The sequence below is a fragment of the Oncorhynchus keta genome, chromosome 5, assembly GCF_023373465.1.
Source record: "Oncorhynchus keta strain PuntledgeMale-10-30-2019 chromosome 5, Oket_V2, whole genome shotgun sequence".
In the NCBI taxonomy this organism is placed as follows: domain Eukaryota; kingdom Metazoa; phylum Chordata; class Actinopteri; order Salmoniformes; family Salmonidae; genus Oncorhynchus; species Oncorhynchus keta.
In genome coordinates this window covers 29,554,137-29,570,142 of record NC_068425.1, presented here as the reverse complement: position 1 = coordinate 29,570,142, position 16,006 = coordinate 29,554,137, and the positions used below count along the sequence as shown (strand labels likewise).

At 50.9% G+C, this 16,006-nt stretch overlaps 1 protein-coding gene across 47 annotated transcripts in view; it reads left to right on the top strand.

Annotated features, from left to right (window-relative positions):
* The first annotated feature begins 1,218 nt into the window (after positions 1-1,218).
* The window catches only part of LOC118382072 (SUN domain-containing protein 1-like), a 30,133-nt gene continuing 15,345 nt past the window's right edge, over positions 1,219-16,006 (top strand). For 2 of the 47 annotated variants that reach the window (XM_052519490.1, XM_052519489.1), the window contains exons 1-9: positions 1,219-2,863; positions 2,940-3,125; positions 3,230-3,333; positions 3,386-3,776; positions 4,288-4,314; positions 4,555-4,917; positions 5,391-5,525; positions 6,112-6,243; positions 10,986-11,069. In XM_052519490.1, coding sequence (XP_052375450.1) covers positions 3,530-3,776; positions 4,288-4,314; positions 4,555-4,917; positions 5,391-5,525; positions 6,112-6,243; positions 10,986-11,069 — 988 coding nt within the window. In that variant the 5' untranslated portion in view covers positions 1,219-2,863; positions 2,940-3,125; positions 3,230-3,333; positions 3,386-3,529. Of the gene's footprint in view, positions 2,864-2,939; positions 3,126-3,199; positions 3,334-3,381; positions 3,777-4,287; positions 4,315-4,554; positions 4,918-5,390; positions 5,526-6,111; positions 6,244-10,985; positions 11,070-16,006 lie in introns of all 47 variants that reach the window. The other 45 variants (XM_052519493.1, XM_052519492.1, XM_052519456.1 and 42 more) reach the window with 44 other exon arrangements.

Sequence of the window (16,006 nt, the reverse complement as noted above, 5' to 3'; positions counted from 1 at the left end):
CTATCATCTCTTCCCCTGTCCTCTCTTTCTATCCATCCCTCTCTTTCTATCATCTCTTCCCCTGTCCTCTCTTTCTATCCATCCCTCTCTTTCTATCATCTCTTCCCTGTCCTCTCTTTCTATCCATCCCTCTCTTTCTATCATCTCTTCCCCTGTCCTCTCTTTCTATCCATCCCTCTCTTTCTATCATCTCTTCCCCTGTCCTCTCTTTCTATCCATCCCTCTCTTTCTATCATCTCTTCCCCTGTCCTCTCTTTCTATCCATCCCTCTCTTTCTATCATCTCTTCCCCTGTCCTCTCTTTCTATCCATCCCTCTCTTTCTATCATCTCTTCCCCTGTCCTCTCTTTCTATCCATCCCTCTCTTTCTATCATCTCTTCCCCTGTCCTCTCTTTCTATCCATCCCTCTCTTTCTATCATCTCTTCCCCTGTCCTCTCTTTCTATCCATCCCTCTCTTTCTATCATCTCTTCCCCTGTCCTCTCTTTCTATCCATCCCTCTCTTTCTATCATCTCTTCCCCTGTCCTCTCTTTCTATCCATCCCTCTCTTTCTATCATCTCTTCCCCTGTCCTCTCTTTCTATCATCCCTCTCTTTCTATCATCTCTTCCCCATCTCTTAACTCTTTTTCTTCCATCTCCTCTCTTTCTATCATCTCTTCCCTAGAGTTTCTTTCTATCCATCCCTCCTTTCTATCATCTCTTCCCCGGTCCTCTCTTTCTATCCAGGGTCTTTCTATCATCTCTTCCCCTGTCCTCTCTTTCTATCCATCCCAGAACCTCTTTCTAGTCATCTCTTCCCAGGGTCCTGGTCAGAGAGAGTCATGGTCTCTTTCTATCATCAGGGTCCTTCAGAGAGAGTCACTCTCAGACTATCCAGGGTCCAGTCTTTCTAGTCATCTCTTCCCCTGTCCTCACAGGGTCCAGTCATCCTCTCTTTCTATCATCTCTTCCCCATCTCTTAACTCTTTTTCTTTGCCATCTCACTATCCCACTCTCTTGCCATCTCCTATCTTGCCATCTCCTCTCTTCCTCTCATCTCTTTCTCCTGCTCTCTCTTTCTTCTCTTTCTTTCCCTCTTCTGTCCTTAGCTCCAGCTACTCGACTGTGGCCCTAGAGTTTGAGAAGGTGCATCAGATCGCTCCCGTGTTCAACTCACCCAGGACGCAGGGTCCAGTCAGGAGAGTCACGGTCAGACCACAGGGTCCAGCCAGATGACAGCCTGGCTGACTTCTCCTCCCAGAACCACAGCAGCGGAGGGTCCAGTCAGAGAGAGTCACGGTCAGACTACACAGGGTCCAGTCAGAGAGAGTCACGGTCAGACTACACAGGGTCCAGTCAGAGAGAGTCACGGTCAGACTACACAGGGTCCGGTCAGAGAGAGTCACGGTCAGACTACACAGGGTCCGGTCAGAGAGGGTCACGGTCAGACTACACAGGGTCCGGTCAGAGAGAGTCACGGTCAGACTACACAGGGTCCGGTCGGAGAGAGTCACGGTCAGACTACACAGGGTCCGGTCAGAGAGAGTCACGGTCAGACTACACAGGGTCCGGTCAGAGAGAGTCACGGTCAGACTACGCAGGGTCCGGTCAGAGAGAGTCACGGTCAGACTACGCAGGGTCCAGTCAGAGAGAGTCACGGTCAGACTACGCAGGGTCCAGTCAGAGAGAGTCACGGTCAGACTACACAGGGTCCAGTCAGGGAGAGTCACGGTCAGACTACGCAGGGTCCAGTCAGGGAGAGTCACGGTCAGACTACACAGGGTCCAGTCAGAGAGAGTCACGGTCAGACTACACAGGGTCCAGTCAGAGAGAGTCACGGTCAGACTACACAGGGTCCAGTCAGGGAGAGTCACGGTCAGACTACACAGGGTCCAGTCAGGGAGAGTCACGGTCAGACTACACAGGGTCCAGTCAGAGAGAGTCACGGTCAGACTACACAGGGTCCAGTCAGAGAGTCATGGTCAGACTACACAGGGTCCAGTCAGAGAGTCACGGTCAGACTACACAGGGTCCAGTCAGAGAGTCACGGTCAGACTACACAGGGTCCAGTCAGAGAGAGTCACGGTCAGACTACACAGGGTCCAGTCAGAGAGTCACGGTCAGACTACACAGGGTCCAGTCAGAGTCACGGTCAGACTACACAGGGTCCAGTCAGAGTCACGGTCAGACTACACAGGATCCAGTCAGAGAGAGTCATGGTCAGACTACACAGGGTCCAGTCAGAGAGAGTCATGGTCAGACTACACAGGGTCCAGTCAGAGAGAGTCATGGTCAGACTACACAGGGTCCAGTCAGAGAGAGTCATGGTCAGACTACACAGGGTCCAGTCAGAGAGAGTCATGGTCAGACTACACAGGATCCAGTCAGAGAGAGTCACGGTCAGACTACACAGGGTCCAGTCAGAGAGTCACGGTCAGACTACACCGGGTCCAGTCAGAGAGTCATGGTCAGACTACACAGGGTCCAGTCAGAGAGAGTCATGGTCAGACTACACAGGGGAAGGGAGTCAATGGACACACACAAACCCACTCATGCAAACACAAAAGTTAGAAATATTAGCCTTATATTAACATGAAATATGTACACACAGGGGCAGCTGGAGGTAGATACACACAGGGGCAGCTGGAGGCAGATACACACAGGGGCAGCTGGAGGCAGATACACACAGGGGCAGCTGGAGGCAGATACACACAGGGGCAGCTGGAGGCAGATACACACAGGGGCAGCTGGAGGCAGATACACACAGGGGCAGCTGGAGGCAGATACACACAGGGGCAGCTGGAGGCAGATACACACAGGGGCAGCTGGAGGTAGATACACACAGGGGCAGCTGGAGGCAGATACACACAGGGGCAGCTGGAGGTAGATACACACAGGGGCAGCTGGAGGCAGATACACACAGGGGCAGCTGGGCAGATACACACAGGGGCAGCTGGAGGCAGATACACACAGGGGCAGCTGGAGGCAGATACACACAGGGGCAGCTGGAGGCAGATACACACAGGGGCAGCTGGAGGCAGATACACACAGGGGCAGCTGGAGGCAGATACACACAGGGGCAGCTGGAGGCAGATACACACAGGGGCAGCTGGAGGCAGATACACACAGGGGCAGCTGGAGGCAGGTACACACAGGGGTAGCTGGAGGCAGGTACACACAGGGGCAGCTGGAGGCAGGTACACACAGGGGCAGCTAGAGGCAGATACACACAGGGGCAGCTGGAGGCAGATACACACAGGGGCAGCTGGAGGCAGATACACACAGGGGCAGCTGGAGGCAGATACACACAGGGGCAGCTGGAGGCAGATACACACAGGGGCAGCTGGAGGCAGGTACACACAGGGGCAGCTGGAGGCAGGTACACACAGGGGCAGCTGGAGGCAGATACACACAGGGGCAGCTGGAGGCAGATACACACAGGGGCAGCTGGAGGCAGATACACACAGGGGCAGCTGGAGGCAGGTACACACAGGGGCAGGCACACACTGACTTCTATAAGCTCTATCAATCTCTCTCCTGTCTCTCAGGATGGTGAGGAGCAGAAAGCATCAGCAGCAGTCTGCCTCCAGCTCCCTGTCCCTGAACCAGTCCCTGTCCCTGAACCAGTCCCTGTCCCTGAACCAGACGCCACGCAAGACCCTGTCCTTCTCCACTACCAACACTCCCTCTACGGGCTGCACCACTGCCAGCGATGCCTCCCTGCTATCCTCCATCCTGGACCAGTCCAGCCTCCGTCAGCGATCCACCACCACTACTACCACAGACGGCTACTGGGGTCAGTCCAAGAGGAAAGGGCAGGGCATGGGTCATACGATCAGAGGAAGGGTTACGTTTGATAGAGAGGATACATCAGCTCTATTCTGGTCCCAGACCTGTACGGTATGTGCATTAGCCAACTCCTCCGACTATCGTTGGCCTGACATAACAGGTATGGTCAGACAGTCTGTCATACAATGGCTAAAGCACAGGTCTAGGACCAGTCAACCGCATTAGAATATAAGACTAGGACGGTAGCAGTTTAAGCTAACTAGCTAGCATGCTAATTTGAATTAGTTTGGTGTTTGCGTGTCTATCTGATATGTAAGGCAGGACTGATGAATAGTTTGTGGGATTAGCAGAGGAGAGACGAGGCAGGCTGATTGTATCATCTCTCCATTGAATCCCTTTGATGTGGTTTTCCAGAGATTAGCTGTGTTATTACCCGTGTGACCCAACACAATGAATGAATAAGTGTTCAATGATCTCCCGCTGACTTGGATGATTTGATAAGGCTTTATTTCCTCTAGGTTCAGATCAGGATACCAGTCTGAAAGGTGAGACGTCACCATTCATTCTAATGATATTTCTGAGCATTCACCCGGTAGTGATCTTTTACTACGCATCATCACAACACTTTTCCAGGAAGTAAACACAGGCTTTAAGGCTCGAGCTCTGATGTGCAACATAATGATATTTTGAGACCATATAAATGGACTGATGAGAAATATCTGAAGAAAGTGTTTTCTAGTCAGAGTTGTACTTAAACATGTTCCTCTTGTGTGTGTTTCCCCCAGGGAGGAGTTCAAGGACGGACCACAGCTCAACGGGTGCGAACGGCGGCGTCAACACTGTGTCGCACAGCCACGCCATGGTCGCCAACGGTTACATCTGTAAAGACTGTTCCATACACTCTGAGAGGAAAGAAGCTCTCACCACATACTCCTCCTCTTCCTCGTCTCAGGCTGCCTCTGCAGCAGCAGCTGCCGCCACCTTCTCCTCTTCCTCGTCTCAGGCTGCCTCTGCAGCTGCCGCCGCCCTTTCATCCTCTTCCTCGTCTCAGGCTGCCTCTGCTGCAGCAGCTGCTGCCGCCATCTCATCATCATCAGCCTCATCCTCCAGTTTATACAGCACGGTCAAGAGTCAGAGGAGCAGGACAGGTGAGAACCGTACCTAGTGTGCACACAACTGACTGGGGAGTGAAATGGTTGTGTTCATTAGGCACCAAATGGAAGAAAACTGACTGAACATGGAGGGACAACCTAGACGCTCATTTCTTTTTCTATTGCAAAACACTTTCTGTTGCATTCCCTAATGAACATGACCCACTCTTCCTCTCCTAGGAACAAGGTAAACAGGAGGTTCTTTCTGTTTGATGGTTACCAACCTGTGCATATCACACTGTTTCCTTCATTTATAAAATCTCTGAGTCCCGTTAGAAGACCACTTTAAAAGCCCAGAATGCCCAAAATAAGTTAAAATGATCAGTCATCCAGCCAGTTCTTGTGTGTTTCTCTGTTTCTGTTTGCTTGTTAGTGCTGACGCTACGTGGGTTTCCACTTAGAAGGACCCATTTCACCACCTTTTATATGTCTGGCTAAGTTAACTAACCTGCCGTCCTTTCTCTGTCTAGGTCTCCTGTTGTCAGTCTCTAACACGTGTGTCCACTACAGCAGACGAGCCCTGACCCCCATAGTGTCCCTGATGACACTGCTCTTCCAGAATTTTCTGTGGCTGGGCACAAGAGCCAGGAGCCACTCAGGCAAAGGTATACGAGATACTTACTACTGCGGTCTGTTCAGAGGGGCGCAACTTTACAAAATGTTCACGTAGAAATGCATTATGTCGAACAGATATGGTGCAGAATTGGGCATCATATCAGCTCTATTCATTGTATTTCTATCTGCAAATTTCACCTCACTGAATTCCCCCTTATACTACTTCCCTTCACACCCATCTCCTCTCTCCTTCTTTTTTTTTACTGTCTTTCGTGGTTTGATTTATTCAAAGCTGTTCAACCTGATAGTCTCAAGGGACTGGACTCCAGTTAATCGTTAATAGTGCTATAAAAATATATATTTTTAAGATTCAAAGGAATTTCCACTCCTGTCTCTTCCCAGCCTCAAAACTGTGACGTTTGAGGTGGAAATGGAATAGCCTGGTCCCAGATCTGTATGAGCCTTAACATTAGTCAGATGACTTGTTTAAATGAAGCAAAAACACAAAATTATAGTCTGAGTTGTCGGCTAAATAAATCAAAATACTGATCTGGTCCCGGGCTGGAATGGGTACGGGGGTTTAACAGACAGATTATCTGATCTGACCTTTGATGTGTGATATGGTTGTGTCACTAGGTGTCCTGGCGTCCCTCTTAGACAGGGCCAGATGGGCTGTCTCCTCCAGCGCGTCCCGTGTCTCTTGGCTCTTTAAGCAGACCACTCTCCACAGGATGATGGGCTACAGGGCCAACGGCTACGAAGGCAAAGGTACCTGACCCACCGCCGAGCTGAGGTCAGGAGGCATGGGTCAAAGGTCATCGATCATCAACACTGACCTTAGTGACCTCTTTTTATTTTTTTTTCAGCCCTCTATTTCCGCTGTCCGCCGACACGACTTCTTTCTCAAGCTCTTGGTCTTTGCATTTCTGTGTCTGTGAAAACATATCTGTGAAGGCTGGGCATAAGGTTAACTGTGCATGTATAGTAATGGTTTGGTGGATTATAATGTAGAGGAAAGCTTCTCTCCACGGTATGTACAGATGCTGTTTTCTACTGTAGTTTCACCACAGATAACTCTATATCAGTCTTCAGAGTCTGTCCATCTACCTCTGTTCAGTCGTGGCCAAAAGTTTTGAGAATGACACGCATATTAATTTTCACAAAGTCTGCTGCCTCAGTTTGTATGATGGCAATTTGCATATACTCCAGAATGTTATGAAGAGTGATCAGATGAATTGCAATTAATTGTAAAGTTCCTCTTTGCCATGCAAATGAACTAAATCCCCCAAAAACATTTCCACTGCATTTCTGCCCTGCCACAAAAGGACCAGCTGACATGTCAGTGATTCTCTTGTTAACACAGGTGTGAGTGTTGACGAGGACAAGGCTGGAGATCACTCTGTCATGCTGATTGAGTTCGAGTAACAGACTGGAACCTTCAAAAGCTGGTGCTTGGAATCATTCTTCATCCTCTGTCAAGCATGGTTGCCTGCAAGGAAACACGTGCTGTCATCATTGCTTTGCATAAAAAGGGCTTCACAGGCAAAGATATTGCTGCCAGTTACATTGCACCTAAATCAACCATTTATCGGCTCATAAAGAACTTCAAGGAGAGCGGTTCAATTGTTGTGAAGAAGGCTTCAGGGCGCCCAATAAAGTCCAGCAAGCACCAGGACCGTCTACTAAAGTTGTCAGCTGCGGGATCGGGGCACCACCAGTACAGAGCTTGCTCAGGAATGGCAGAGTGCATCTGCACGCACAGTGAGGCGAATACTTTTGGAGGATGGCCTGATGTCAAGAAGGGCAGCAAAGAAGCCACTTCTCTCCAGGTTAAACTTCAGGGACAGACTGATATTCTGCAAAAGGTACAGGGATTGGACTGCTGAGGACTGAGGTCAAGTCATTTTCTCTGAATTCCCTTTCCGATTGTTTGGGGCATCCTGAAAAAAGCTTGTCCGGAGAAGACAAGGTGAGCGCTACCATCAGTCCTGTGTCAGGCCAACAGTAAAGCATCCTGAGACCATTCATGTGTGGGGTTGCTTGTCAGCCAAGGGAGTGGGCTCACTCACAATTTTGCCTACGAAACACAGTCATGAATAAAGAATGGTACCAACACATCCTCTGAGAGCAACTTCTCCAAACCGTCCAGGAACATTTTGGTGACGAACAATGCCTTTTCCAGCATGATGGAGCACCTTGCCATAAGGCAAAAGTGATAGTTAAGTGGCTCGGGGTACAAAACATTGATATTTTGGGTCCATGGCAAGGAAACTCCCCAGACCTTAATCCCATTGAGAACTTGTGGGCAATCCTCAAGAGGCGGGTGGACAAACAAAACCCCACATATTCTGACAAACTCCAAGCATTGATTATGCAAGAATGGGCTGCCATCAGAAGTTAATTGACAGCATGCCAGGGTGGATTGCAGAGGTCTTGAAAAAGAAGGGTCAACACTGCAAATATTGACTCCTTGCATCAACTTAATGTAATTGTCAATAAAAGCCGTTGACACTTGTGAAATGCTTGTAATTATACTTCAGTATTCCATAGTAACATCTGACAGAAATATCTAAAGACACTGAAGCAGCAAACTTTGTGGAAATTAATATTTTTGTCATTCTCAAAACTTTTGGCCATGACTGTATGCTCATCACTGAAACGGAACTCCTGTACCACCTCTCTGCATGTCTCATCTTTTTTCCCCCTACACTCTCCCTCTCTGTCTGTCTCTCATCTTTGTTTTCCCCCTACACTCTCTCCCTCTGTCTGTTTCTCATCTTTGTTTTCCCCCTACACTCTCTCCCTCTCTGTCTGTCTCTCATCTTTGTTTTCCCCCTACACTCTCTCCCTCTGTCTGTTTCTCATCTTTGTTTTCCCCCTACACTCTCTCCCTCTCTGTCTGTCTGTCATCTTTGTTTTCCCCCTACACTCTCTCCCTCTCTGTCTGTCATCTCTGTTTTCCCCCTACACTCTCTCCCTCTCTGTCTGTCTCTCATCTTTGTTTTCCCCCTACACTCTCTCCCTCTCTGTCTGTCTCTCATCTTTGTTTTCCCCCTACACTCTCTCCCTCTCTGTCTGTCTCTCATCTTTGTTTTCCCCCTACACTCTCTCCCTCTCTGTCTGTCTCTCATCTTTGTTTTCCCCCTACACTCTCTCCCTCTCTGTCTGTCTCTCATCTTTGTTTTCCCCCTACACTCTCTCCCTCTCTGTCTGTCATCTCTGTTTTCCCCCTACACTCTCTCCCTCTCTGTCTGTCATCTCTGTTTTCCCCCTACACTCTCTCCCTCTGTCTGTCTCTCATCTTTGTTTTCCCCCTACACTCTCTCCCTCTCTCTCTCTCATCTGTTTTCCCCCTACACTCTCTCCCTCTCTGTCTGTCATCTCTGTTTTCCCCCTACACTCTCTCCCTCTCTGTCTGTCTCTCATCTTTGTTTTCCCCCTACACTCTCTCCCTCTCTGTCTGTCATCTCTGTTTTCCCCCTACACTCTCTCCCTCTCTGTCTGTCTCTCATCTTTGTTTTCCCCCTACACTCTCTCCCTCTCTGTCTGTCTCTCATCTTTGTTTTCCCCCTGTCTGTCATCTCTGTTTTCCCCCTCTCCTCTCTGTCTGTCTCTCATCTTTGTTTTCCCCTACACTCTCTCCCTCTCTCTCCTCTCTGTCTCTCCCTCTCTGTCTGTCATCTTTGTTTCCCCCTACACTCTCTCCTCTCTGTCTGTCTCTCATCTTTGTTTTCCCCTACACTCTCTCCCTCTCTGTCTGTCATCTCTGTTTTCCCCCTACACTCTCTCTCTCCCTCTCTGTCTGTCTCTCATCTTTGTTTTCCCCCTACACTCTCTCCTCTCTGTCTGTCTCTCATCTTTGTTTTCCCCCTACACTCTCTCCCTCTCTGTCTGTCTCTCATCTTTGTTTTCCCCCTACACTCCCTCTCTGTCTGTCTCTCATCTTTGTTTTCCCCCTACACTCTCTCTCATCTGTCTGTGTTTTCCCCCTACACTCTCTCCCTCTCTGTCTGACTCTCATCTTTGTTTTCCCCCTACACTCTCTCCCTCTCTGTCTGTCTCTCATCTTTGTTTTCCCCTACACTCTCTCCCTCTCTCTGTCTCTCTTTGTTTTCCCCTACACTCTCTCCCTCTCTGTCTCATCTTTGTTTTCCCCCTACACTCTCTCCCTCTCTGTCTGTCTCTCATATTTGTTTTCCCCCTACACTCTCTCCCTCTCTGTCTGTCTCTCATCTTTGTTTTCCCCCTACACTCTCTCCCTCTCTGTCTGTCTCTCATCTTTGTTTTCCCCCTACACTCTCTCCCTCTCTGTCTGTCTCTCATCTTTGTTTTCCCCCTACACTCTCTCCCTCTCTGTCTGTCTCTCATCTTTGTTTTCCCCCTACACTCTCTCCCTCTGTCTGTCTCTCATCTCTGTTTTCCCCCTACACTCTCTCCCTCTGTCTGTCTCTCATCTTTGTTTTCCCCCTACACTCTCTCCCTCTCTGTCTGTCTCTCATCTTTGTTTTCCCCCTACACTCTCTCCCTCTCTGTCTGTCTCTCATCTTTGTTTTCCCCCTACACTCTCTCCCTCTCTGTCTGTCTCTCATCTTTGTTTTCCCCCTACACTCTCTCCCTCTCTGTCTGTCTGTCATCTTTGTTTTCCCCCTACACTCTCTCCCTCTCTGTCTGACTCTCATCTTTGTTTTCCCCCTACACTCTCTCCCTCTCTGTCTGACTCTCATCTTTGTTTTCCCCCTACACTCTCTCCCTCTCTGTCTGTCTCTCATCTCTGTTTTCCCCCTACACTCTCTCCCTCTCTGTCTGTCTCTCATCTCTGTTTTCCCCCTACACTCTCTCCCTCTGTCTGTCTCTCATCTTTGTTTTCCCCCTACACTCTCTCCCTCTGTCTGTCTCTCATCTTTGTTTTCCCCCTACACTCTCTCCCTCTCTGTCTGTCTCTCATCTCTGTTTTCCCCCTACACTCTCTCCCTCTCTGTCTGTCATCTCTGTTTTCCCCCTACACTCTCTCCCTCTCTGTCTGTCTCTCATCTCTGTTTTCCCCCTACACTCTCTCCCTCTGTCTGTCTCTCATCTTTGTTTTCCCCCTACACTCTCTCCCTCTCTGTCTGTCTCTCATCTCTGTTTTCCCCCTACACTCTCTCCCTCTGTCTGTCTCTCATCTTTGTTTTCCCCCTACACTCTCTCCCTCTCTGTCTGACTCTCATCTTTGTTTTCCCCCTACACTCTCTCCCTCTCTGTCTGTCTCTCATCTCTGTTTTCCCCCTACACTCTCTCCCTCTGTCTGTCTCTGATCTTCATCCATCTCTGGTTTAATACAGGTCCACTTGATTATGTTAACAAATGGTCTTTTTTCCACTTTGGTTCCCTTGGTGACAAATTTCCCTCTTACCCTCTCTTTCTTGTGTGTCCAAATATACAATACGTCACACGCTCTTGGTCGCCACTCGCCTGCAGAATGTAATGTTTTGTTATGTAAATATGATGATTAATAGTTTGTTGTGTTGCAGCTCACTCCAGTTACTGTGGGAGCATGAATGTAAAAGACCACGTGATGGGAGACGGACACCACCACTTTTTGAATGGCTCGTTGTGTAAGTAGTCAACACGCTCACACACACACACAAACACACACACAGACTCACACCCATGTGCATGCGCACACATACACACAAATTCCCTCTCAAGTGCTCTATACGTGCCAGTGGGCCACTTTGTCACCCTGATTGACCCAGAGTTAATTCTTTGCGTGACCTATTTCTAGATCAGTGCAATGGGGTTATATGAACCACTAGGGCCAGTGGCCAGCCGGTCACACCTCTTTCACCAGTCAGTGACTGTACTCTGGCTACTGGTCTCCCTAGTCAGACACAGGGGTTATATGAACCACTAGGGCCAGTGGCCAGCCGGTCACACCTCTTTCACCAGTCAGTGACTGTACTCTGGCTACTGGTCTCCCTAGTCAGACACAGGGGTTATATGAACCACTAGGGCCAGTGGCCAGCCGGTCACACCTCTTTCACCAGTCAGTGACTGTACTCTGGCTACTGGTCTCCTAGTCAGACACAGGGGTTATATGAACCACTAGGGCCAGTGGCCAGCCGGTCACACCTCTTTCACCAGTCAGTGACTGTACTCTGGCTACTGGTCTCCCTAGTCAGACACAGGGGTTATATGAACCACTAGGGCCAGTGGCCAGCCGGTCACACCTCTTTCACCAGTCAGTGACTGTACTCTGGCTACTGGTCTCCCTAGTCAGACACAGGGGTTATATGAACCACTAGGGCCAGTGGCCAGCCGGTCACACCTCTTTCACCAGTCAGTGACTGTACTCTGGCTACTGGTCTCCCTAGTCAGACACAGGGGTTATATGAACCACTAGGGCCAGTGGCCAGCCGGTCACACCTCTTTCACCAGTCAGTGACTGTACTCTGGCTACTGGTCTCCCTAGTCAGACACAGGGGTTATATGAACCACTAGGGCCAGTGGCCAGCCGGTCACACCTCTTTCACCAGTCAGTGACTGTACTCTGGCTACTGGTCTCCCTAGTCAGACACAGGGGTTATATGAACCACTAGGGCCAGTGGCCAGCCGGTCACACCTCTTTCACCAGTCAGTGACTGTACTCTGGCTACTGGTCTCCCTAGTCAGACACAGGGGTTATATGAACCACTAGGGCCAGTGGCCAGCCGGTCACACCTCTTTCACCAGTCAGTGACTGTACTCTGGCTACTGGTCTCCCTAGTCAGACACAGGGTTATATGAACCACTAGGGCCAGTGGCCAGCCGGTCACACCTCTTTCACCAGTCAGTGACTGTACTCTGGCTACTGGTCTCCCTAGTCAGACACAGGGGTTATATGAACCACTAGGGCCAGTGGCCAGCCGGTCACACCTCTTTCACCAGTCAGTGACTGTACTCTGGCTACTGGTCTCCCTAGTCAGACACAGGGGTTATATGAACCACTAGGGCCAGTGGCCAGCCGGTCACACCTCTTTCACCAGTCAGTGACTGTACTCTGGCTACTGGTCTCCTAGTCAGACACAGGGGTTATATGAACCACTAGGGCCAGTGGCCAGCCGGTCACACCTCTTTCACCAGTCAGTGACTGTACTCTGGCTACTGGTCTCCCTAGTCAGACACAGGGGTTATATGAACCACTAGGGCCAGTGGCCAGCCGGTCACACCTCTTTCACCAGTCAGTGACTGTACTCTGGCTACTGGTCTCCCTAGTCAGACACAGGGGTTATATGAACCACTAGGGCCAGTGGCCAGCCGGTCACACCTCTTTCACCAGTCAGTGACTGTACTCTGGCTACTGGTCTCCCTAGTCAGACACAGGGGTTATATGAACCACTAGGGCCAGTGGCCAGCCGGTCACACCTCTTTCACCAGTCAGTGACTGTACTCTGGCTACTGGTCTCCCTAGTCAGACACAGGGTTATATGAACCACTAGGGCCAGTGGCCAGCCGGTCACACCTCTTTCACCAGTCAGTGACTGTACTCTGGCTACTGGTCTCCCTAGTCAGACACAGGGGTTATATGAACCACTAGGGCCAGTGGCCAGCCGGTCACACCTCTTTCACCAGTCAGTGACTGTACTCTGGCTACTGGTCTCCCTAGTCAGACACAGGGGTTATATGAACCACTAGGGCCAGTGGCCAGCCGGTCACACCTCTTTCACCAGTCAGTGACTGTACTCTGGCTACTGGTCTCCCTAGTCAGACACAGGGGTTATATGAACCACTAGGGCCAGTGGCCAGCCGGTCACACCTCTTTCACCAGTCAGTGACTGTACTCTGGCTACTGGTCTCCCTAGTCAGACACAGGGGTTATATGAACCACTAGGGCCAGTGGCCAGCCGGTCACACCTCTTTCACCAGTCAGTGACTGTACTCTGGCTACTGGTCTCCCTAGTCAGACACAGGGGTTATATGAACCACTAGGGCCAGTGGCCAGCCGGTCACACCTCTTTCACCAGTCAGTGACTGTACTCTGGCTACTGGTCTCCCTAGTCAGACACAGGGGTTATATGAACCACTAGGGCCAGTGGCCAGCCGGTCACACCTCTTTCACCAGTCAGTGACTGTACTCTGGCTACTGGTCTCCCTAGTCAGACACAGGGGTTATATGAACCACTAGGGCCAGTGGCCAGCCGGTCACACCTCTTTCACCAGTCAGTGACTGTACTCTGGCTACTGGTCTCCCTAGTCAGACACAGGGGTTATATGAACCACTAGGGCCAGTGGCCAGCCGGTCACACCTCTTTCACCAGTCAGTGACTGTACTCTGGCTACTGGTCTCCCTAGTCAGACACAGGGGTTATATGAACCACTAGGGCCAGTGGCCAGCCGGTCACACCTCTTTCACCAGTCAGTGACTGTACTCTGGCTACTGGTCTCCCTAGTCAGACACAGGGGTTATATGAACCACTAGGGCCAGTGGCCAGCCGGTCACACCTCTTTCACCAGTCAGTGACTGTACTCTGGCTACTGGTCTCCCTAGTCAGACACAGGGTTATATGAACCACTAGGGCCAGTGGCCAGCCGGTCACACCTCTTTCACCAGTCAGTGACTGTACTCTGGCTACTGGTCTCCCTAGTCAGACACAGGGGTTATATGAACCACTAGGGCCAGTGGCCAGCCGGTCACACCTCTTTCACCAGTCAGTGACTGTACTCTGGCTACTGGTCTCCCTAGTCAGACACAGGGGTTATATGAACCACTAGGGCCAGTGGCCAGCCGGTCACACCTCTTTCACCAGTCAGTGACTGTACTCTGGCTACTGGTCTCCTAGTCAGACACAGGGGTTATATGAACCACTAGGGCCAGTGGCCAGCCGGTCACACCTCTTTCACCAGTCAGTGACTGTACTCTGGCTACTGGTCTCCCTAGTCAGACACAGGGGTTATATGAACCACTAGGGCCAGTGGCCAGCCGGTCACACCTCTTTCACCAGTCAGTGACTGTACTCTGGCTACTGGTCTCCCTAGTCAGACACAGGGGTTATATGAACCACTAGGGCCAGTGGCCAGCCGGTCACACCTCTTTCACCAGTCAGTGACTGTACTCTGGCTACTGGTCTCCCTAGTCAGACACAGGGGTTATATGAACCACTAGGGCCAGTGGCCAGCCGGTCACACCTCTTTCACCAGTCAGTGACTGTACTCTGGCTACTGGTCTCCCTAGTCAGACACAGGGGTTATATGAACCACTAGGGCCAGTGGCCAGCCGGTCACACCTCTTTCACCAGTCAGTGACTGTACTCTGGCTACTGGTCTCCCTAGTCAGACACAGGGGTTATATGAACCACTAGGGCCAGTGGCCAGCCGGTCACACCTCTTTCACCAGTCAGTGACTGTACTCTGGCTACTGGTCTCCCTAGTCAGACACAGGGGTTATATGAACCACTAGGGCCAGTGGCCAGCCGGTCACACCTCTTTCACCAGTCAGTGACTGTACTCTGGCTACTGGTCTCCTAGTCAGACACAGGGGTTATATGAACCACTAGGGCCAGTGGCCAGCCGGTCACACCTCTTTCACCAGTCAGTGACTGTACTCTGGCTACTGGTCTCCCTAGTCAGACACAGGGGTTATATGAACCACTAGGGCCAGTGGCCAGCCGGTCACACCTCTTTCACCAGTCAGTGACTGTACTCTGGCTACTGGTCTCCCTAGTCAGACACAGGGGTTATATGAACCACTAGGGCCAGTGGCCAGCCGGTCACACCTCTTTCACCAGTCAGTGACTGTACTCTGGCTACTGGTCTCCCTAGTCAGACACAGGGGTTATATGAACCACTAGGGCCAGTGGCCAGCCGGTCACACCTCTTTCACCAGTCAGTGACTGTACTCTGGCTACTGGTCTCCCTAGTCAGACACAGGGGTTATATGAACCACTAGGGCCAGTGGCCAGCCGGTCACACCTCTTTCACCAGTCAGTGACTGTACTCTGGCTACTGGTCTCCCTAGTCAGACACAGGGGTTATATGAACCACTAGGGCCAGTGGCCAGCCGGTCACACCTCTTTCACCAGTCAGTGACTGTACTCTGGCTACTGGTCTCCCTAGTCAGACACAGGGGTTATATGAACCACTAGGGCCAGTGGCCAGCCGGTCACACCTCTTTCACCAGTCAGTGACTGTACTCTGGCTACTGGTCTCCCTAGTCAGACACAGGGGTTATATGAACCACTAGGGCCAGTGGCCAGCCGGTCACACCTCTTTCACCAGTCAGTGACTGTACTCTGGCTACTGGTCTCCCTAGTCAGACACAGGGGTTATATGAACCACTAGGGCCAGTGGCCAGCCGGTCACACCTCTTTCACCAGTCAGTGACTGTACTCTGGCTACTGGTCTCCCTAGTCAGACACAGGGGTTATATGAACCACTAGGGCCAGTGGCCAGCCGGTCACACCTCTTTCACCAGTCAGTGACTGTACTCTGGCTACTGGTCTCCCTAGTCAGACACAGGGGTTATATGAACCACTAGGGCCAGTGGCCAGCCGGTCACACCTCTTTCACCAGTCAG